We start from the raw sequence: 22,118 nt of genomic DNA, 5'->3' as shown, positions 1-22,118 counted from the left end.
AGAACAAAAGAATCTCTACTCTTTCCCCTTCCCCCAGAGAAAGATGCTACATTTAATCTGATGAGTTTTGTTACCTTGGTTAGCTTCCTTACCCAGTCAGCCTTAGGCCTTGCTGGGACTCAATCCAGCAAAGCTTTTAGCACGTGTTTAAGTTTAAGCATGTGTTTAACTTCCCTTGATTAAAGTTAAACACATACTTAAGTGTTTTGCTGAACTGGGGTTTCTCTGAAGTAAGGTATGTGGGATGCCAGCCAGGTTTTTTCCATAGTTGTGATCAATTCTACCCAGCTCAGCAGGTTTATTTTCTTAATGTATTTTACACCAAATTGATTTTGGCTGTTGATAAGAAGGTATTTACCTCTGTATCAATAATTTGCAAGTGTGCATGCACACGTGCAGAGAACTTTTGCTTATCTGTAAATTTGTAACAGTCTAAGAGGGAAGTAAAATACAGAGAAAAATACCTGTAGGTGTATTTCTTAGGTAAGATTTGTTTAAATTCAAGCTGTAGCCTGAAATGCCTACTAGGATTCTCCAACCATAGCTCATTTTCGTTAGAAATGTGCCAGTGATGGCCTCTTGCTACTTTTTTGTAGCAATGTAACATTCAAAGCAACTGTTAGTCTCTTCAGTCAGTGTGAAGAAAGTTAAAGGAAAAAGGCTAGCATCAGCTGATGCCTGAAAGATCAAATCCTATTTGAGATGAACTGAACTACTTGATGCAGTTGGTCTGGGATGATGACTTCTGGTTCTGTCACAGCGTAACACAATGAATGAAGCTGGCTTCTTTCACCTTGTGTAGTTGCAGTAACAATTTTTGATATGCTGGTGTGCAGGCCATGTTGTTCCAGTTCAGCCTTGAGATGCCAAGGCATTATCAACTGGGTGAGGAATGTATGCTACCTACCCAGTGAAGGAGTCAAAAATAAGAAAAAACTTCACCCTTTTCTCCCAAGAAGAAAGCATACTGAGGCGTATCACTCCACAAAAGACCATCATCTATGGAAAATGGCCCAGAGAAAGCAATGTATTCTTAAATAATATAGGAGCTGTGTTGCTCCAAACCACATGAAAGATGTAAGCAATAGTGAAATGGCTTTGAATTTGTCAAGAAAGGCCATCCACAGTTGCAATGATGTAAGGTTATCCCACAGAGTGTTGGCCACACTTGCACAAGCACACAATGTTTCCTCAGTTTAATCCTGAGAGCAAGTAAGAAATCAAGAATAGTTCTTCCAGTTTTGTGCTCTCAAGCAAAATATTTGTGAAAATAATTATTTAACATGGTAGGGATGCCTGTGAGCCTTGTGCCGTTGTAGCATTTTTTCAGTCTAGATGCAGATAATTGCTATCTCACATTACTATCACTTTGTTAAACCTGTTTGCCTTTTGACCTCTCTCAACACTGTTTTCTTTTGTGAAAATAATTAAGCTTATACTAGGCAAAATAGCAGTTTGCTACAGCTCCTTGCTTTTCTCTCAGCTTTCCAGCTATGACATAATTTAGAGCAGCCACTTCTAAAAATACAGAAATACCTTAGCCTGGCCTTGAATGAAACAAACTGAAGTCACAGCAGTCACACCTATGCAAAGTAAGCAAGAAAAGAATAAACCAAGTATCCCAGTGAAACGTTTTTTTCTCCTCAAAAGCTGTTGCTTAAAGGTAAAGTCCCACAACTAATTATACTGTCTTGTATTCTTTCAGGTGCATATGGCGCTTCAACTCCTGATTTTAACCTGAATAATTTGGTGCTGAAGAAAGCCCTGAAAGTAAAGTAAACAGGTAAGAATACCAAAATCGGTAATGTCTGGGCAAGTCAAAAACAAGATTATTTTTCTAAAATCCAACCTATCTTTCCATTAATTTTGCTTTCTTTTTGCCAAAGATTATTTTCTCTGGCCATTTCAATTGATGGTAACCATGTAAATCCTTTGGGAATTAATAGAAGAGAGACTTATGTGTTGCCAGACCACAGATGAGCTCATAGCCACACAAGGAAATTAATTAATAAGGAAAGACTGAGATGCATTAGTTTCAGTCAATTTGCACATTCCAGGGATCACTAGTAAAGTAACTGTTGTCATAATATTTTTTCTTTTAATATTAAAAAGTATTCAGACCACACAACTGAATCCTGCCCTACGGAATCTTCAAAATTCTGTGCTACAGGATGTACATCTGTAATTCCATTCACTTGTCTGCTAGACACATGTGCATTGCAGGGCATAATTTGGCCCATCATTATGTTTTCCTAACATAAATTAACATTTTTCCCAAGCTACCAAGCCAAACACAACAAAAACTACTGCCAGTATCTCTACAGTAAGATCTAAATATAAACTCAGGGGCTATAAGATGCTTACCATAGTGTTGTAATTTGCATCAATATTGAAGGTTGGAGAAGCAGTGCGCATTTTGGAGAGGTGCCCATCATTCTTTACTTTCCTTAGAGCATCATAAATGGGCTTTGGAGTTTTCTGCTCATGTAGACTTTTTTTCAGCTGGCTTTCAAGGCATTGTGGGGCATCATTAACAACTTCAAAAACCCCAAAGTCAGAGTTAAACTTAACTGTCTGGGCAAATGTCTGCAAAAAAAAATATTTGGAAATTTTATTACATTGTAATAAGGGAACTTTTTTAATGTAAGAAAGTTAATTTTTATAGTATAGGAGCATCCTACAGGTTGCAACCTGGTATTATGAGGTTTCCTTCTCTTGCCCGCAGTAGCTTATGTTTGGGGCCTGGAATAATAATTTTTGCTGTATTCTTGTTCTTTAGTCTCTATGCTGTGTAGTTTTCCAATGCATTCCTACTTTTTATCTCAGCTACGCTTAATTGTGAAGAATGTTAATTCATTCTAGATCACAGACCATTCTTTTTCATATGCAAATAATAGACCCAGTACACAGATGTCTGGAATATATCATTCACAGTGACTTTAGTAACTGTTCTGCAGGGGGCTACTTACCTACAGGATCAGATCTCCAGTGCTATTCTCCTATTCATTACCACAAACAATCAAGGCTTGAAAAGATTAGCAATGAAGCAGACCTTTTAAATGAGATGCATTTGAAGAGGATGAAACTGAAAATTTCCATATGTAAGAATGGCTTTTCATCATATTGTTACTTTTAGGTCAAATACCTACCAGAACTTTTAAGGCTTGTAGTGAGTTATTATACATCACCAGTTCAGATAGTGTCTGAGACATGAGGTTGACCAGACTTCAACTTCTGCTACATAACTGTGACTTCTGTCAACTCAAAAAAAAAAAAAAAAACAACAAAAAAAAAAAAAAAAAAAAAAAAAAAAAAAAAAAAAAAAAAAAAAAAAAGAAAAAAACACTGCATGTGTACACATTAAGACAGAATCATCTTTCATCTTTTGAGCTCTGGTATTAGGTATTTCCCTGAAAGACTATCTTTCAAATGCTCTTCCTTAAAATTAAGAGGGAAAATATGGATGGATTTTACAAGTAATGGAGGATACCCAAGACAGTTGTGAATATGAGATGATATACAAGCAGAGCATATAAGCATCTCCACACAGAGCTGGAAGACAAGAAGGCATGTTGTATTTAAGAACTGAAGAAAATCCTGGCCGTATCCAGACCCTCTGCCAAAATTCTTTTTGGCTTCATTCCAGACATGATCCCACCTGGTGTTTGTACAGTTGTCGTTCGCCTACACTTAATAAGATTATTTTATTTTTTCAAGCACTGTGGTTTCAATTTCCTTGAACTTTTTATATATCACATGTATAAGAATATAGACATAATTCATATACATACCATAGATGCTGAATACATGCTACATATATTATAGAAATATATCACAGACAATTTTATTCTTCTCCACACCTATAGAAGTCCAAAGTAACCATGTCAGTGTCAGCTATTTTGTTGCTTCTGTTTGAAGCCCCTTTATTAATCAAAGTCTTGTAGAGTAAAGCCCAGGATCGAACCATGTGGCTGCAACATGTGGTTACAACATTCCCTGCTTATCCCATAATGTCTCACTGTGGATGCTCAGCCTGGCAAAACATGTAGCATGTGAGAGCTTTAAGTGTATGGTTAGCACCTATGACATCAGACTGTCACTGCTCAGAGCCATGCATTGAATTGCATTGGTCTGTTTAGTTACCTAACTTCAGCTGAAATCGTGGCTTGGTTTTTGTTCTCTGACACCTTGTGCCTCTTTTAGCATTAATTTTCTCCAGGGTACTCTGGAGGTTTTTTTCAGATGTACTGAACAGCATTTTAAAGAGCCTTTTATGTGTAGTAGATTTCTCTGTACTTCGTTCAGACCTCCTCCCAGTTTGCTATGTGTATATTTCATTTACTTTCAAACCTAATTTGGGCTGCTAACAATATTCATGTGACTAACTATGCAACCTTAATAACCTCCAAATGTATTCTTCCCTATTTATTTTTTCATGTTTTTAAAAAAAGAAACAGAAGTACATTAAGAAACAAGGTGCATCAGTCTTTCAAGATTTGAAACTCTCTTGCTTGTGGAAAAAAGCAAACAAAGTACAAATTCCATAATACAGGGCTACGTGACTAGATGTGATCAGATTGTTTTAGTTCCATGTTGTTTAACTTTGGAAACTAAGCAACAACATTAGTTTATCACACACATCTATTTTTACTTAATCCTTCATAACTTACTCTAGATCTCATTTTTTTCAGTATACATTCTAATTACCTAAACAGAAAACACACAAAAACTTAAATGTAGTGAAACAGATGCAAGCAACAATTTTTCAAATGTAAAGTGTGTTGTTGTTTTAGGAGTCTGACTACAAATCCTTTGTAAGACAAATATACTGGAGGAACAAAGAACATACACTGATAGGATAAGAAGATTAAAACTTCATACACTACATACTTGACTGAAAAAGGTTGTTCTTGTCCAGACTTTTGGGGTTAGGACGAAGGTGTAGTTACCTATACCTAAGAACATCAAAAGGGCATCACATACTTCCTGTATCAGTCAGAAAGTAGCCAGTAGATCCTCTTTACTTGACACTAATAAGTCTGCATTTGGAATACTGCATCCAGTCTTGGGTTCCCAGTGCAGGAAGAATGTTCACATATTCAAGTAAGTCCAGCAGAAGACCACTGAGCTGGTCAGAGGCTGGAGCACTTTCCCTGTGAGGACAGGCTGAGGGAAGAGGGCTTATTTAGCCTGTAGAAGAGGCAGCTCTAGGAGGACCTAGCAACAACCTGAAAGTACTTACAAGATTACTGAGAAAGTAGACCAGACTTTTTGTGGAGGTGCATGGTGAGAGGACAAGAGACTGTGGTCATACACTGAAATAGAGATCTCAACTGGGTATAAGAAAAAAGGTATTGTGTGTAGAATGATTAGCATTGGAACATGCTGTCCAGAGGGACTATGAAATCAGTTGTTGGAGGTTTTCAAGGTCAAGAGAAAGTAGCAAGCAACCTGGTTTCAATACTAAAGCACTGTCTCTGCTTTGAGCAGGAAGCTGGATTACAGACCTCCCCAATGCCTTTTCCAGCCTGAGTAACCTATGATTCTGTACAGATATCAAATTCTACTAGAGAGAGCATCTCATAAAGTGATCGTATAAAAGTATTCTAGAATAGTTTGGAATAGTTTGCTTACTTAGGAAAACTAGAATGATAAATCAGAATGTCTTTATAAGCATAATAAAAGAAGAGGTAAGTCCTGACCTCCTTAACTCATCCCAGCCACAAAAATAAAATGATAATGTTAAGACAAAAAAATCAAATGAGAACAGAAAAAAAAAAGTGTGATTTCTTGTAGATAACATTTTCCCAGTTACAGTAAAGGAGAGAGGATCAGTCAATCCATTTCCCTTCTGGTATGTGAAGAACTTTGGAGCAAAACACACTATCTAACCATTCCCACACATTACAAGCCACAAAAAAAAAGCAAAAAAAAACCCTGTTCAATACCCTGTAGTGAACTTAAAACCTTTTCCACAGAAGCCAAGACCTGTACAATCATACAATGTTTCACAGGACAGTAATGAGAGAGGCTTATAGCACCACCAATATTCTAGGTCATTACAATAATGATGAATCTCTTCAGTGAAGATGCCTGTGTCAATGAGTGGGTAATAACCTACACTAGGAAGGAAGGGGAAAAAGTCATCCATGCCAATCTAATATACTAAGAAATATCTTTCTTACCCCACATTTGGCAAGTGCTTTGGCTTTTTACAGACAAGTAAAATACACTAAGGAAAGACTAAGTGTATCATTCTCTCTCTAGTTTGGGCCAATTTTTGATCCCTTGAAGATGGAAAACTCCAGAGACAAATTATACCTCAAGATGTTAAGAAAAAATAAATATGGTTTGGCAGGAGCCTTGAAGCTTGGGATTCATACATTATGAATTTAACACAATAAATAGGATCAACTAGGACTTGAGAATACCAACAAATAAGAGGTCTGCTGATTTTGCAAACTGTTTCACTCAGACAATTCTCCCCTTGAACTCAGTATGAACAATGTAACTCAGTGTGGTAACCTCAGCATCAGAAAAAAATCTCCAAGCAAACAACAAAAAGCAGTTTTCAGATTGTATTACAGCAATACTATTAAATAAATAAACCATTGCATGTACATTTTTGACAGCAAAGAAATTTAACTGTCAAATGCACATTGAATATGGTTTCAGCTGAAGAATAAATAGAATACATAATTCTGAAACCTGAAGTTATACATTTAACTGAAGGGAAGGCAAATTTCTCTCGGTCCTCCCAAAACAGAAACCAAAACAGCATCCATCACCATGTTACCAGGATGTCAGGCGTATAAATCTCACTGTTCTCTGCCTTAACAGTTTTCAGATAACTTCAGATACAGTTAACAAAGTGTAAATACGTTCACTACATCCCGCCCCAAATAACGTAGTTAGATTCCAGGAGAAATAGAATGACCACAGCTTGGCTGCCTCTTAGGTTAAGGCCTTGAAAGGGTGGGAATTAATAGAGGCCTCATCGAGGAGCTTTGCCAAAACTTCCTTAAGACAGGGGGGTGTGTAGCATAATTAAATGTCAGTGAGAGTCCAGACCAGAAGAGAATTTGAGCAGTTCTATGAAGTATCTGGAAAATTCACACTGCAGATGGCCAGTGGCAAATCTCCCTTTGACTTTAATGAGTCCAGGATTTCCTTTCCATTGATGGGTAAGACACAGGTCACAATTACGTATCACAATCTAATTAACATTTTGAATAAACCCACTATCAACAAGAAAAAAAGTAAAACATGCTTCTTTTGCTTTCTTGAATGTCAAAGATATCAAGCAAGTTCTAGACCTGAGTCTTGACATAATATGCATATGGGGCCTTATTAATGTAAAGCCTTTTTAAGGGAGGTTGTATTGGCACCTGCAGCCTCCCTCCACACACCTAGAAAAGACAAGAGGAAACTAATGAGCATGCACTGATGCATTGAATTGATGCATTGATGCATCAAATTAGTCACAGCCATCTTCAAAACAGAGAAGGGCTGGAACTATACAGCACAGTGGATTGCCTTCTGTCCTTTCCATCTTTTGCTACTTTGTAGATCAGGGCTGTTTCTGCTCTTGAGAGCACTAGGTTTTCAGGACCATTCTGCTTTCAGAAAGACCAATTCACTCAAAGTTTATTACTTGGGCTTTAATTGTTTTCAGAATCATCACCTGCACCAAATTCTGGATCCTGACTACTCAGCAGAGAGCTTTTATAATGAGAACAATTTCAAAAGAAGTAGTCTTCAAATCTGAAGTTGATGAAACTGTGATCCCTTGGTAGCTTTCTGCTGCAAGCAAAACCCACAGCCAGGGATTTGCCACCAAAAGTGTCATCTCCTGAATATGCTTCAAATGAAGTACAGTTAGCACTTTCGTTGCTAGCGCAACTCCCTGAGGTTGCAAAGAGGAGGAGTGTGCCTTCATCAGGATCAGTGGTAACTGGAAAATTACGAGGTAAGGCCACAGCATGGACTTGGAGTAGAACAAGTAGCAGTCAGCTTACAAAGTTCAGGAGAAATAAGTTGACATTACTGCACTTTCTTACTGAAGCCTCCAACACTGAGCTGGATGGCCATTCTTGACTTCTGAATTTTCATTCCTGGCTTCTGAATTTTCATTCTTGGGTGAATATATTAAAACTGGATGTTTTAGATACATGGATAAAAGATTCAAACTGTAGGGATGCCTATCAGGCTAGAAATGGAAGTGTATTCTTGCCAATGTTTCTCTCAAATCTTTCATTTTAGATTACTTACTAGTTTGTGTGTCACGTAATTGATTTCTGCTATTGTGAAGTCATTGTACTACTGGCAACAAGTGCCCTCATGAGGATTTTTGTATTATTTTATCTTTCATAAGTATTTTCTGTACAAACTATCCTTCATTACAGTATATAGAGCTTTGGAGTACCTAGATATTCATGTCAGATTGTATTGAATATTATTATAACAACAGGATCACTTAAAGGATATACTGTAAATCAAAGCAAAAAAAAACACAAAACAACCCCAATCTGCTGCTGCTACAGCAAGTCCCCAGTAATACAATTTTCCATACACTACCGGTGCATTATAAATCAATGCAGAGGCAGTCCCTTAAAATAAGCATATGCTACCCCTGATTTCTGGTATCAAGTCACACAATATTTTCAGTTTAACTTGTTGCCTAACTACTAGCACACCTGGGTAATACTGTTCCCAGGCAACTGCATATAAATACAACAAGAATAAAGCAATGGAAATTTCAGTGTGGTGTTTTAGTAGAAGCCTTCTGAGAAGGAGAAGGAACTTGGGAATATAAGGTATTCAAACCACAGAACTCAGGAATTAATAGAACTTAATCGTGAAGAGGGTAAATCCTCAGGAAAAGGTCAAAGAAAATAAAAACATTTATGAGAACATTACAGATAAAAGTAGCTAATAGAGCATGCTTTCATGAAGATATGTCAATACATAGAATAGAGACCATGTGTCATCTTAGAAACCTAACAAGATTACCAGCATAAAACAGTGTTTACTCAAGAGTGTCTGTAAACTCTTTTCTGTGGGCTTCCAGAGCGGTCAGGAATGCCTGGACAATCACTGCAGTTCAGAGCTGCTGAGCTGCGCCAAGACTAGGGGCTGAGGAGCCCTCTGAGGCCAAGGAGAATTTTGGCCTCTAATAAACGTTCTGAGATCTGTGCACATCCAGGGAGACCCAGAAACTAAGCAAGCTGAACTTCTTACCCACTCTGTCCTTTGTGATTTGAGGAAAACTTGAAGCATAGTTTCCAAATAAGCAGCAAAGGCATGGAGGATGGTATTCCTGTGCTAAGAACAATCTGGCACAAGGAAGGAGGCCTGGGTTTAAAAGCTATGTAGTTAGGCTTAGACTTAGACAGATATTCTAGAACAGCTGCAAGGGGGGGGGGGGGGGTGTGTGGAAACAGCCCTCTCACACACATTTTCTTCCATCTGTGTCTCCCTAGCTTTGTAAAAATTATTCTGAGGAATCTTGCAGTGTGGTGAAAGTATGAAAAGGCTGAGTCTCCTCAGGGAAGTCAGTATCGCTGCTGTGCATAAACCCCACATTCTGATACAGAGTTAATACCTCCAGATTTTATTTTAAGATAAAAAATAGGTATGGAGAGTCCATTCTGCCATCCTTAGTTCTGCAAATCCCATTATGTGTACTTTTACACAAATCTGTGATGTGGCTTAGAGAGCACATCTGTGTCTAGTTCGGTTTGATAAGCCTGAATCATAACAATTTATTCCAATGGTGGCTACACCATAGTCTTAAGTCCAAGGAGCATCAAAAAATATACTGCCCCTTCCTAATGCTGGTGGTGGTTCCTACCAAGCAAATTGCAGAAATAGGTGTATGTTCTCACAGTACAGCCTGTTGGACTGCAGTGCTTTGGGAGGGCACAGGCCATGGGACAGCTCTGCCTCAGATCAGACCCCACAGGAGCCATGAGTTATGCTGCGGAAAGGTCTGTGCCACTTTGAGGGAGAATAGGGATGTGAGGTGTGGAGACAGAAAGAATAGGGATAGTCAGGGCCAAGGCTACTAAAATGAAGTTGAGGCTGCCATGTCAAGGGAGCAGGACAGTACATCTGACTGTCACAACAGTGTGGGGAGGAAGGGTAGTTGATGAGGAAAAGGAGAAAAATATAGGACAACTGGTTAAATATAGGGCACTGGGTACAGTGGTCTAGCTGCAACCAGATCAGAACACAAACTACGGTGTAAGGCTGCATCCTTCCAGCTGCAGATGGGAGAGGAAGAGGCATGCCACCTTTCACACCTGCACAGCCATGAAGAGAAACAGAATTGGTTTCTGAGCTAAAATGTTTATTAATCACCGAGTGCACTGCCAGAATAATGCAAAAGGACAAACATTTGTTATGCTGGCTTGTTGTGATACTGGAGTAAATGTGGACTCCTCATACTATTTAAATAAGTATTTATGTGTTTTTTTCATTTCCTATCCATATTATTTTAGTGAGCCATGATTTAAATATGTTAACTTGCAAGACAATATCTGTCCCCAGAAGTGCAGATACTGTTATTTTTCCTGACACTGATAATAACATTAAACAATAAGAGTTGCTACCATTAAAATACAGATATATTGTATAAGTCATTTAACTACCCAGTAGAAAAATGCAAAATATTTTAAGCTGATTTAATCTTAGTCAGGTGTTTCTTATATTTTGCAAGGGATTTCTGTAAGGTACTTACCGGAAGACTCAAAAATTCATTAAAGTATTCCACAAGCGTATCATCTGTGGCTAAGAATTCCTCCTATGGAGAAATAAAACCACAAAGCAAAGCTTGTACTAATGTGCACTAACATGGTTTGAATGCACTATTGCCTCAATGTTTTTTCCATGAGATATGACATGCAAACTTTTGCAAAATGTTGTTTCACACTTTTGAGAATATAATCATTGCATCGTTGTTATATTCCAGCCATTGCACATTGCTGAGGCCCTTAGCAATTTAAAAAACACACATGAAAGTAAATCCTTTGCCAAGAAATTTACAGATAAAGCCTTCATAAACCCAACAGCTTCTAAGTGCTGGAAATCTGTTCATTTACTTTTGAAAAAATGTGCATTAAGCTAAGAGTCTAGAAATTCCCAACATTAAACCTTTCTCTCTTGCATCTGGGAAGAAGAAGAGTCTAAACATTCACTAGAGCCTGCTTCTGCTTCCACACTGCTGCTTGGAGATGTTTTGGCAGATGTTTGGAAATAAAAGGGAGGTCACTGATCTATAATTTGGCTCACCAGCAAGCAGTGTATGCCATCTCTTTGACAGAACTGAGATGTTTCCTGTTGACCTCGTCAGAAGTAAAGACTACATCTGCAGGTGGGTTTTGTACCTGTTCTGACCCCTGCATTATAAATCCTGCTAATCAGAGTCAAAAACTGCACAGTAGAAATCAATGTTTTTCGCTGCTGACAAATCACGAAGCCCCCATTTCCATTCAACGGAAGACAGAAGTAGAACATTATTTCATTGGTCTTCAGAAATCTATCTTCAATATAATGAAGACTCCTAAATGTTTGTAATAGTTTCAGATTCTTGAATATTCTATTATTCCTGTCTTGCAACACAAGGAGAATTCACCCAAATCAAATGTATTTACGAATATCAGCAAAAGTCTTGTGACAAATCCTTTTTCTCTTTAAGTTAAAAGTGTTTGTCTGGCTTTAACCTGACAACACTTATTCCTTGGCATTTGTGATTGCTGCTGGGAGTGATACAGGACAGGCAAGTTAGCTCACGTTTATTCCTGGAAGATACTGACAACACTGAAAGCAATGTTTCCTGCATTACAGAGATAGTGGGGTTTTTGGATCACAGGACCACGGTCCAATGCACTTGCAGTACCATGGACCTAGAGATGTTAGGGCATTGATTAAATAGGAGAATTTACCAAAGTGTCTAACCCAAAACATTTTGAAGTCAACAGAAAATCCTCTCCCTAATGTCACTAGGCAATCAATCAGACCCAGAAATCTCAATTCAGCAAGTGTTAACATAATTAATAATAACAACAGAATAAAAAAAAAAAATCTAAACAAGCTTCAGTGTGCCTTATGTTTGGTTTGGGCAATGCAAAATTAGATTTGACACTGATAAGCATGAATCTGAAGACAGACAGATATCATAATACCTCATTAAAATATTGTGTTGAAAGACTTACTCAAAACAACTCATTTATTACTGGCTGAAGTATAAGCTCCTTAAGAATATACAGGTAACATGTGTTTTTAATTTGCTAAGGATATAATTCTCTGCAGTCTCATATAACAGCAAGAAATGTAAACACAGTGGTTGATTAATCAATAAAATGTTTATGATCTTTTTAAAGCAAGCTTTGCTACTTACTGATCTTACTGCATCTATGCACAATATACTGTCCTCTGGTGTTTGAAGGGTTTTTTTGGGGTCAGTCTTATTTTCATTTGAAAGCATAGTTGCACTTGCATATTCACACATTCTAGGTTATCAAGTCCAACCATTAACCTAGCACTACCAAGTTCACCACTAAACCATGTCACTAAGTGCCATGTCTACACATCTTCTAAATACCTCCAGGGATGGTGACTCCTTCTGGAGGTATTTACCACTACAAATAAGAAAGTATGGAGTAATGAGTCATTTCATAGTATTTTCTCAGACAACAACAACAACAACAAAAATTAGTTTTAAAGACTAATTTTATTCTTAGGGGGGGTATTCTTTTTATTCTGAATACTTAGTTTATTCTTTATTACCATTTCCCTGGGGAGCCTGTTCCAATGCTTTATAACCCTTTCTGTGAAGAAATTTTTCATAATACCCAACCTAAACCTCACCTGATGCAACTTGAGGCCATTTCCTCTCATCCATTGCTTGTGCCACTTCAAATAAGGTAAAACAACAGAGTAACAAATAAGGTAAAAAAGGCAAACAACAGAGAAATCCTACAATGAGCTAGACGCAAAGAGCAGAAAAGATAAAGGAGAAGATTGTTAAACCTGTCATGTTGAACATTTGAGCTCATGATTTCATTCCTTCATCATATTTCACTTTCCTTTTCATTTCCATCCGTCTTCTCCATAGTTTCCTGTTACTTTTTACATTCTAATTATTTTCAAACTAAGTAATTTTTTTTTTGTCTGAGAAAAATAGCAAGAAATTGCTCGGTACTCCATACTTACAGAGAAGAAAGAATTGAGAAATCAGGCAACAGTTTCCAAAAATGTCTTTTGCTTTTTGTGTTCTACAGTTGCATGACAAAATGAATGATCAAGCTTTATAAAGCATACTTACAAACACTTCTTCTGTTATACATGGAGGCTCTGAAATACAAAAATGAAATATGTTATTCAAGCAATACAGTCAAGCTTGTTCAACTATGATTACTGAACAGAAACAAAAAGTAGTGAGGCATGACAACCTTCCTGGATATTCTTAAATAAAATAACTTAGCCTGAGGAAATAAAATAAACTCTAAGAACATGCAGTAATGTTGACCCATGTATAAAAAGGATAAAAGGATTAAATAAAAAATCTACCACAAGAATGATTTAAATATAATTCAAGTATTATTTAACTAGATTATTTCTCATACGTATCAGTTAACTTGTCAGCTTTGCTCTGCAAAATTGATTACTAGAATCTTGCTGGTTTTTAATGAAAATGTAGATTTCTATGAGACTGGGGGAGCCTCGAAGAGCAAATGTTATGAATCATATGATAAAATTTTAAAAATGTGATTGTTGGTGTTCCCAGATATCAAAATCTCACTCATTCTAGAAGGGTATTCTGCCTTCCGTGATTACGTCTGAAGGGAATAAAGTTCTGTCTTGAGATGAAGGAATTTTACTGAATTTAAACCTAGCAGGTCCAAATCCCCCCCTTTTGTATCACCATCTCTGTACCTAAGACAATCACCCTTGGGTCAGACCCCTGTCTGACATAGTTTCGGTCCATCCCCCTGCATGGGAAGCACTACATACCAGTGGTTAGCCTCTTCGACTGCATCCTGGATCTACACACGTAAGGGCCAGCACCCACATCTACAAGATTACAATCTCATTTGCAAAGGTGAAATCCTTTACTGCAGACCAGAAATAGAAGCTGCAGAGTTCTTGGACCTGGCTGGTGAGTGCTGGTCTGCACCAGGGCAGCCTGCCTCTGCTGCATGTCTCCCAGCAAAGGGGGGTTGCTATGACACTGTAAACAATGCATGGGGTGAGCTGAGCAGTAAGCAAATACTTCTCTTGCGGATGCAGATCTCCCTGAAGCAGACTTGGATATCAGGCATACTGGTGATACGGTCCCAAAAGAGATGCCTATGAACTAGGAACTTCAGGATGCTTGTAGCAAGAATAGAAATTAAATGCTCTTTTCTTGACTGGCCTAGGCAGTTCTTAGTCCAAAATGATATTCTGTCTTCTCCTACATTAGCAAAAGCCTCCAGCCATGTGGGATTTTGCCTTAAATCCCCAAACATATGACTAATGACCAATGGATTTACATCACATACCAAATAATTCTGCATCCATACATGTACAAACAGCCCCACTGCAGTGTGCCAGAAACACAACCTGCAGCCTTGGTAACAGCCTTCTTTGCTTCCTCCTACTGCCAGGGCCCAGAAATCCAAAGGCAGCTACATGTTCCCACAATTAGGGAAAAGTTTATAATTAGGCTGGGTAGAAGGAGAAAAGACATTAAAAGATATAGAATAGAGTCTACTCCCAGAATGTTAGTTTCTTTGTTGGCTTGAGGGGGTACTCTAGGATATAAAAAGTCACATTTCTGTTATGGTCAGCAAAAGCTAAATACAAAGAAGGAATTCAGGTTCCTGTATGAGGATTTCAGTGGAATTTAGGTGTTCCACAAGTGGGATCTGAAAAACACCCTACCGAGCAAGTCTCTGATCCTAGAACTGAATAAATGCTTCAGGCTTTTTTGCATGCAAGTTCCCTCAAAGATTCTGTTCTATTGTGATTATGAAATATTTCAAATAGGTATACTTAATGTAAATGAAAGAGGAATAGCATGACAAGATAGCCCATTGTCGTGGTTTAAACCCAGCTGGCAATTCAACCACGCAGCCTTCGCTCACTGCCCCCCCCCCCCGCTTCATCCCCCCACTCCCAGAGGGTTGGGGAGGAGAATCAAAAGAATGTAACTCCCACAGGTTGAGATAAGAACAGCCCAGTAACTAAGGTATAACACAAATCACTGCTGCTGCCACCAATAATAATAATAAGGGAAATAACAAGGGAAGAGAATACAACTGCTCACCACCCACTGACCAATACCCAGCCTGACTGAGAAATGATCTAACCCTTCTGGTTAACTGCACTCAGTTTATATAGTGGGCATGACATGCTGTGGTATGGAATACCTCTTTGGCTAGTTTGGGTCAGGTGCCCTGTCTCTTCTTCCTCCTGACTTCCCCTCATCCCTGGCAGAGCACAAGACTCAGAAAGTCCTTGGTCAGACTAAACATTACTGAGCAATAACTAAAAACATTGGTGTTATCAGTGTTGTTCCCAGGCTGAAAGTCAAAAACACAGCACTGCACCAGCTACTAAGAAGGAGAAAAATGACTGCTACTGCTGAACCCAGGACACCCATAAAATGTGAAGTTAACCCTTTCCAACAGGTAGAATTGCACTGAACTGTATATGAGACTGTATTGTCTCATAACCAAACTACTTAATATGATTTCAAATGTTTAAGCACTTCTTTACCCCCTTCCCCTTTTTCTTTTTGATGCAGGTTTAAATATAGTCTTTGGTGTATAATATTCCTAAACCTCCCTAGCTGCTTGTAATTTTTGAAAAAAAAAAAAAAAAAAAAAACAAAGAAACATGGTGAATGCGTTTTTGGGTTTTTTGGTTTTTTTTTTTAATCAGAAGTGGAAGCCACAATTCAGCTTAGATAGAATTCAAGTGTGGAAATGAGTCCACTAGAAAAAGAAGTCCTTTTTCTCTCCTGTCATCTGATATATTTTGGTATAAAACTCATAGGTTTTTGTTTTCTGTGTAGTGTGCTTCAAAGATTGCATTTTGGATTAAGCTCATCAGGAAATACTGTATTCTCTCATGAAGAATCTATTAGCAGTCGTTATCATTTTTTCATTATCTTAGTTAACAACATAGATTTTAGTCAAGTACTGGGGGTGTGTGCATTTCAGTCTTGATTTTATTTTGCAGTTAAAAGTTCACCAGCAGGTGAAACAAAGATATGAATCATAGAATCATATAATAGTTAGGGTTGGAAAGGACCTTAAAATCATCTAGTTCCAACCCCCCTGCCATGGGCAGGAACACCTCACACTAAGCCATGTCACACAAGGCTCTGTCAAACCTGGCCTTGAACACTACAAGGGATGAAGCATTCACAGCTTCCCTGGGCAACCCATTCCAGTGCCTCAGCACCCTCACAGTAAAGAGCTTCTTCCTTATACCTAATCTAAACTTCCCTTGTTTAAGTTTTAACCCATTAGCCCTTGTCCTGCCACTACCAGTCCCTGATTAAGCTGATTTACCCCCCTTTCCACATTTTTCTTTCCTTGCTCTTATTTTCATTTTGATTATTATTTAACTTAGCAGAACTGCAGATCTACAGAATGTTTCATAAATATAATCAAAGCCATGATCTATCCCAAAAAGCATCTGACCTTTTAGAAAAGATGAATGGCTAGGCGTGACAGAGAATTCTAGACAAGAGAAAGTAAAAAGACAAGAAATAGGTTTCAAATTATTAGCATAAGGCCGGTATAGAAAGAGATCTGCACAGGAAGACAAATGGGAGGAAAACATAGATTGATTCTCTCCATTCCTGCTGACATCTCCCTCCTCTGCTCCTTACTAAAGAGCCATTTGGAAAAGTGGACTTTCAGTGAAGACTTTATGCTGTCATTGTCCCTTTCCTCCACATTTCTCAGAAATTTAGGCTTTCAGCAATTTATCAACTAAAGTATCACTCAGGCAAATCAGATCAAAACTGCTGGGACAAAATTTGCACTAAGAGAAACAAGCATGTAAGCTATGTCAGATTGCTGGGTGAACAAGTCCCCTTGTGACTTGCTCAGTAAAGACATAAATTGGATAGCTTTATTGAATCCAAATGTGCACTTGTGTTTTTAGGTGCTAACTTGTGTTTGATTCCTGGCAGTGGTCACAGTGAAGTTATGAACATCCCCATAATTAATTACTCATTCAAAAAAGTAACAAATACAATACCTGAAAGGAGGTTGTAGCAAAGTGGACATTGGTCTCTTCTCCAAGTAACAAGAAATAGGACAGGAGGAAATGGCCTTAAGTTGCACCGGGGTGGGGGGGGGGGGGGGGGGGGGGGGGGGGGGGGGGGGGGGGGGGGGGGGGGGGGAGGTTAGATTGCATATTAGGAAAAATTTATTCACAAAAATGGTTGTCAGGGATTGGAACAGGCTGCACAGAGAAGTGGTGGAGTCACCATCTCTGGAAGCATTTGAAAGATGTGTAGATGTGGCACTTGGGGATATGGTTTAGTTGTGGACCTGGCAGTGCTAGAGTAAGAGTTGGACTGGATCTTAAAGGTTTTTTCCAACCTAAATGATTTTATGATTCTAAAATAGTAAAGGAAAAGATCTGACAAAGCTTTAGTCTATCAACATCAGAAACTTTTTACTAGTGGAGGAGACTGTCAGAGGGAAGGCAAGCCCAAAGAGCTAGACCTCTGCAGAAGTCTCTTTTTGGATAGTCACTGGAGAATATTCCTTGAATTGTCCGTGTCACCAACAACCAAAGGATTCCTATAATAATCTTATTCTACCAGGACAATGTAGAAGTTTAAATGGTTTTTAGAAGTTTTGAATTTTAAAGAGTTTAAAGTCTTTAAAGTCCAGGGGCACGGATCAGGGATGTGGCAGAGAGGCTGCCTGCTCTAGTAAGTCCCACAGACTATTACCCACTTCTGGTGGTACATGTGGGTGCTAGGGATATAGACAGTAGTAGCCTAGGGAACATAAAGAAGGACTACAGAGCCCTGGGGGAGGTGGTTAGGGGCTCTGGAGCTCAGATAATCCTTTTGTCAATTCTCCAGGATACAGGGCAGGACCTAAAAAAATCTAGGATGATTAGCCAGGTTAATAAAGGGTTAAAAGTGTCTTGAACACAGGACCCGAGTTTGTAGGCCAGGTCTAGCGGGGGCTGGTGGAGCTGGTCTGAAGAGCAGTTTCGGTAGGAGGCTTGCCAGACTGGTCAAGGAGGCTTTAAACTAGATGTGTTGGGGAGGGGGGCATCATTCCATCCCAACACACCCAGTCAGTTGCCAGAACCTATAATAAATGCTCGGAGCAATGTAGAGATATTCCAGCCACTCCAGCCAATGAGCCGGCTTCAGTTGGATCTTGGCTCAGATGCCTCTATACAAATGCCCGTAGCATGGGGAACTAACAAGAGGAATTAGAGATGTGGAGATGTGTGAACGTCTACGGGGGTATGATACAATAGGCATCGCACTATGATGGAACTAGATGATCTTAAGGTCCTTTCCAACCCTAACTATTCTATGATTCTATGATTCTAAAAGTTTCGTATAAATCTTTGTTTAGTCCAAGTCTTAGAAAAGACAAAAGGAATACAAGGCACACCTGGAAAGTGAATTAGATTTGGAAGGACCATTCAGCAATTGGTGGTACGGTTTAGTGACATAGTTTAGTGTATTTGTGACATGGTTTAGTGTGAGGTGTGCCTGCCCATGGCAGTGGGTTCGAACTAGATGATCTTAAGGTCCTTTCCAACCCTAACTGTTCTATGATTCTATGATTCTGTATACATACCTGCAGTCATGTTATCCCTTCACAAATTTGTGTGAGTGTCCTAAGAAATAACTGCTGGAACTCTGGGAGAGTATCACACTACGTTTTCTAAGTTTGGAAAAGAGCATTAAGACTTAACTGAAAAAAAAAAACATTCACCAAGATTGTGGCAGTTTGAAGAAGTATATTAGAAATAAAGTCATTCTATGAAAATATGAAAATTAGGAAAGAACTACTAGACCCACAGCTATCAAACCACATACAACATAAAAGAACTACCATGGAACATAAGCTTACAGCAAGCAGAGATATTTTTTTCTTAGCAGCCCATTACAATTAACATAGCATAGCTTTCAACTGAAACAGAAGATACAGATCAGAAGAAACTACAACAGTTATTTCTCACAGAGATTTTGCTATCAGGGGGTGTATCAGAAATTTTGGCACTATGTACAAAAGATTGTGCTGTCACTGTCTACTCTAAATTTTTCACGTGGATAAACTAGAGCTGTGGTTTGTAATACATTTTGGCTGTGCTAATTTAAGCTTTGCAGGTTTAACACCATTTCTTTCTTTTAGTTGTGGAAGCAAATGTCATGATTTTTTTTTCTTTTTTCTGGGGTTACTTGTAGCTTGGTTTAAGCCAGTCAGCTCCTTGAACTTGGCTTAAAAGCTGTTCCAGCCAACTAGAGAGCCAGCAGAAGAGGTGTATGAAGACTATTCAGCAGACAGGAATAACATACACCAGTAATGCCAAACAGGTCCTTTAACAAGATCATCTCCTGACAGTAGGTGGCATATACCAAACAAGAAACACTAAAAGCATGCATATCTTTCTCCAGTCTGTTTTCCATCTTTTTTCCATCTGTTACAGTCAAACAGATGTCAACAACAGTCCTCAAACCCAGGATTCTCCAGCTAAGAGCTAAGTTATCAGAGATACTACTGGTGCATCAAGCCTGTGGATAGCAGCAGTGCTGTTTGAAACAGCACATCCCACTGATCATCACTTCCCACCTTTTTGTGTCATGCCACCGGAGCTGCTTGTGCAGCAGCTTCATGAAGCAGACTGGGAGACTGATCTGGTTTGGGGGAGGGAGAGTGGGAGAAGAAAGAAGAAGAAATCAGAAGGAAGAAGGAAACACATTTCATGGACATCAGCTCCCAGAACACAGCAGTGTCAACGCAATAGGTGTTAAGAAAGGTGTAAGAATCCATAACTAATTAGTGTTCCTTAAGATTTCAATAATGCTTCAGAAAAGCATACAAAATTAGTCTTCTTATTTTGTAGGTATTCTACTTTCCTACTTGCTGCTCTCCTAGACTCCAAAAGTACTTAGTTAAAGGATAAAAAACACATTAATTTTTCAAATTCTCACCCGATCTTCATTTAACAAAAACCTAACAAAATCCTGCCATTCTGATATTGTTTAAAATATCTTCCATGGAGATACTTAGTCCCTTTCCAGTTTTGAGATAATAATTTCCCTTTCTTGTTCACTAAAGGCATCAGAACATCAATTAAGTATAAGACACACACAATAAGTTATTTTTCCTGTGATCATTTTAAATCATGGTAGATTGAAGAGGCACTTGTATATTATCCATACTTTGTAAAAGTATATTGGATTTTATTATTTTCTTTGGGAAATAAAATCCAGAGCATGCAGCTCCTGAAACTATCGCTTTTCAAATACTTCAGTTGCAACAGTTCCATGAGAGAGATACGTTTTGTAGCCAACACCAGGCTAGCATCGAGACTGCAGGATAATCTAAGCCCATTGCTAAGAGAGGAACTGAGCCAGCAGCCACTGTTTAGGCCAACCTATGATTCTATGATCTTGCCTGGTTTCTGTAGGACCTGGCTGTGTGCCCAGCACAGCTTCACCCTGTAAAGGAAGCTCCTAGGGACTGGAATTATGGCCACCCTTGCTTTAAGCTGTTCAAAACATTTTGCATTTGTATTGTTCAGTTAGTGTATAAGGGTTAAAGCAAGAGGGGAAATGACTGAAGTTCTCTGTAAGAAAAATCTTTGGTGCCCCCTTCTGATAAAATGTTTTTACCAACAGAAAAGCATTTGAAATCAAGGACTGTTTTCAGTGAGAAAAGCAGTTCAACACTTAAGATAGCTTTACATTTAAGTTAGTTAACTAAGCAAAGCATTTCAAGAATTAGTTTGTTTTCTTATTATCCATTCTGTGTTGTATAATGTTCTCCATGGACAACTCTACGACAATTCTTTAAAATAAAGAAAAAGTCCAGAACATAAACAGTGCACCACTAAGCATTTCTGTTTCAAGCAGAGAACAGGACCCACTGTGCTCCTTCACACTATGGCTATTTGCAATACAGAGTCTTGGAACAGTATCTTGTCAGAAATGCTTCCAACAGCAAGGCATCCCAATAATAGTTCTTGCACACCACAGAGTAGACAATGGGAAAAGGATAAAGGAAAATTGAATCTGAAATTCCAGTATTTCATGAGAGTTCTTCTTGTGTATAAAATTTTTTGAAAGATGGAAGAATGTTGCCAGCACAACTGAAATTCCCATTTAAGAGCCAAAGATGTTGCCATTGCCACTATCTGTGCAGCATCTGATCAATTGAAACGTACACCAGGAAAATGTGATGGATTCATACCAGAGGAAAACTTCATTTTGTATTGTGATGGTCTACATATACTCTAGGCACTGAGCTACCATGTCCCGGCAGGACAGAGCACTGCTAGAAACATGTTCTTCGGGCCCCAAATAACGCATTACACCCAATTCAGTACTTGGGGAATGAGACAGGAGTCCTCCATTTCAGCAACATAAGTCCTTTAGGATGATAATTAACATTTTTGCTGAAGTGGAAGACCACTGCACAACTGCTGACTAATTCTGCAGTAACCTTGCTGCTCCAAATGATAACTTTTAGCAAGTGTTACTGTGTTTATCTAGGATACTATTGCTTCCCAGAAGTTATTATCCTTCTACTGCTTCAGCTGGTTCTAGTCATGACACAATGTTTAAACAGCTTACAGAAACAGGTTTTTCACTGTGATTCAGGACTGAGAGGAAGCAGCTGAAATGCGGGCACAGTTTCCACATCCGATTTGCCAGGGACTGGGGGGAATTAAGACACAACCACCCTTGCAGAACTGTTTTCAGAATGAGTTTTAGAGTGCAGAAGGGGAATCAGAGAGGATTTTAACTCCTGAATTTCAGTCTCCAAGTCAGAAATCTATTTTTATATGAAGCGTCTAATATTCAACAGTGTTTATGAGTTCATTCAGAATGCCAAGCCACACATATT

The 22,118-nt window shown here is 38.6% G+C and overlaps 1 protein-coding gene across 8 annotated transcripts in view; it reads right to left on the bottom strand.

Moving 5' to 3' along the window:
• RGS22 (regulator of G protein signaling 22) overlaps positions 1–14,496 on the bottom strand; it is a 62,499-nt gene extending 48,003 nt beyond the window's left edge. For all 8 annotated transcript variants that reach the window (XR_009966358.1, XM_062627319.1, XM_062627320.1 and 5 more), the window contains exons 1-4: positions 14,017–14,496; positions 13,328–13,356; positions 10,742–10,804; positions 2,365–2,586 (exon numbers count right to left, since the gene is read on the bottom strand). Coding sequence is in view for 7 of the 8 variants with exons in the window: in XM_062627319.1 (XP_062483303.1) it covers positions 2,365–2,586; positions 10,742–10,804; positions 13,328–13,356; positions 14,017–14,041 (339 nt within the window). In the remaining variant the exon portion in view is untranslated. The remainder of the gene's footprint in view (positions 1–2,364; positions 2,587–10,741; positions 10,805–13,327; positions 13,357–14,016) is intronic.
• Between the last annotated feature and the right edge of the window lie 7,622 nt (positions 14,497–22,118).

The sequence above is a fragment of the Pezoporus occidentalis genome, unplaced genomic scaffold (genome assembly GCF_034315485.1).
Source record: "Pezoporus occidentalis ecotype Australia unplaced genomic scaffold, CSIRO_AGI_Poc_V1 ctg3, whole genome shotgun sequence".
In the NCBI taxonomy this organism is placed as follows: domain Eukaryota; kingdom Metazoa; phylum Chordata; class Aves; order Psittaciformes; family Psittacidae; genus Pezoporus; species Pezoporus occidentalis.
The sequence above is the reverse complement of the archived record's forward strand: the minus strand, read 5'-3'. Positions and strand labels throughout refer to the sequence as shown.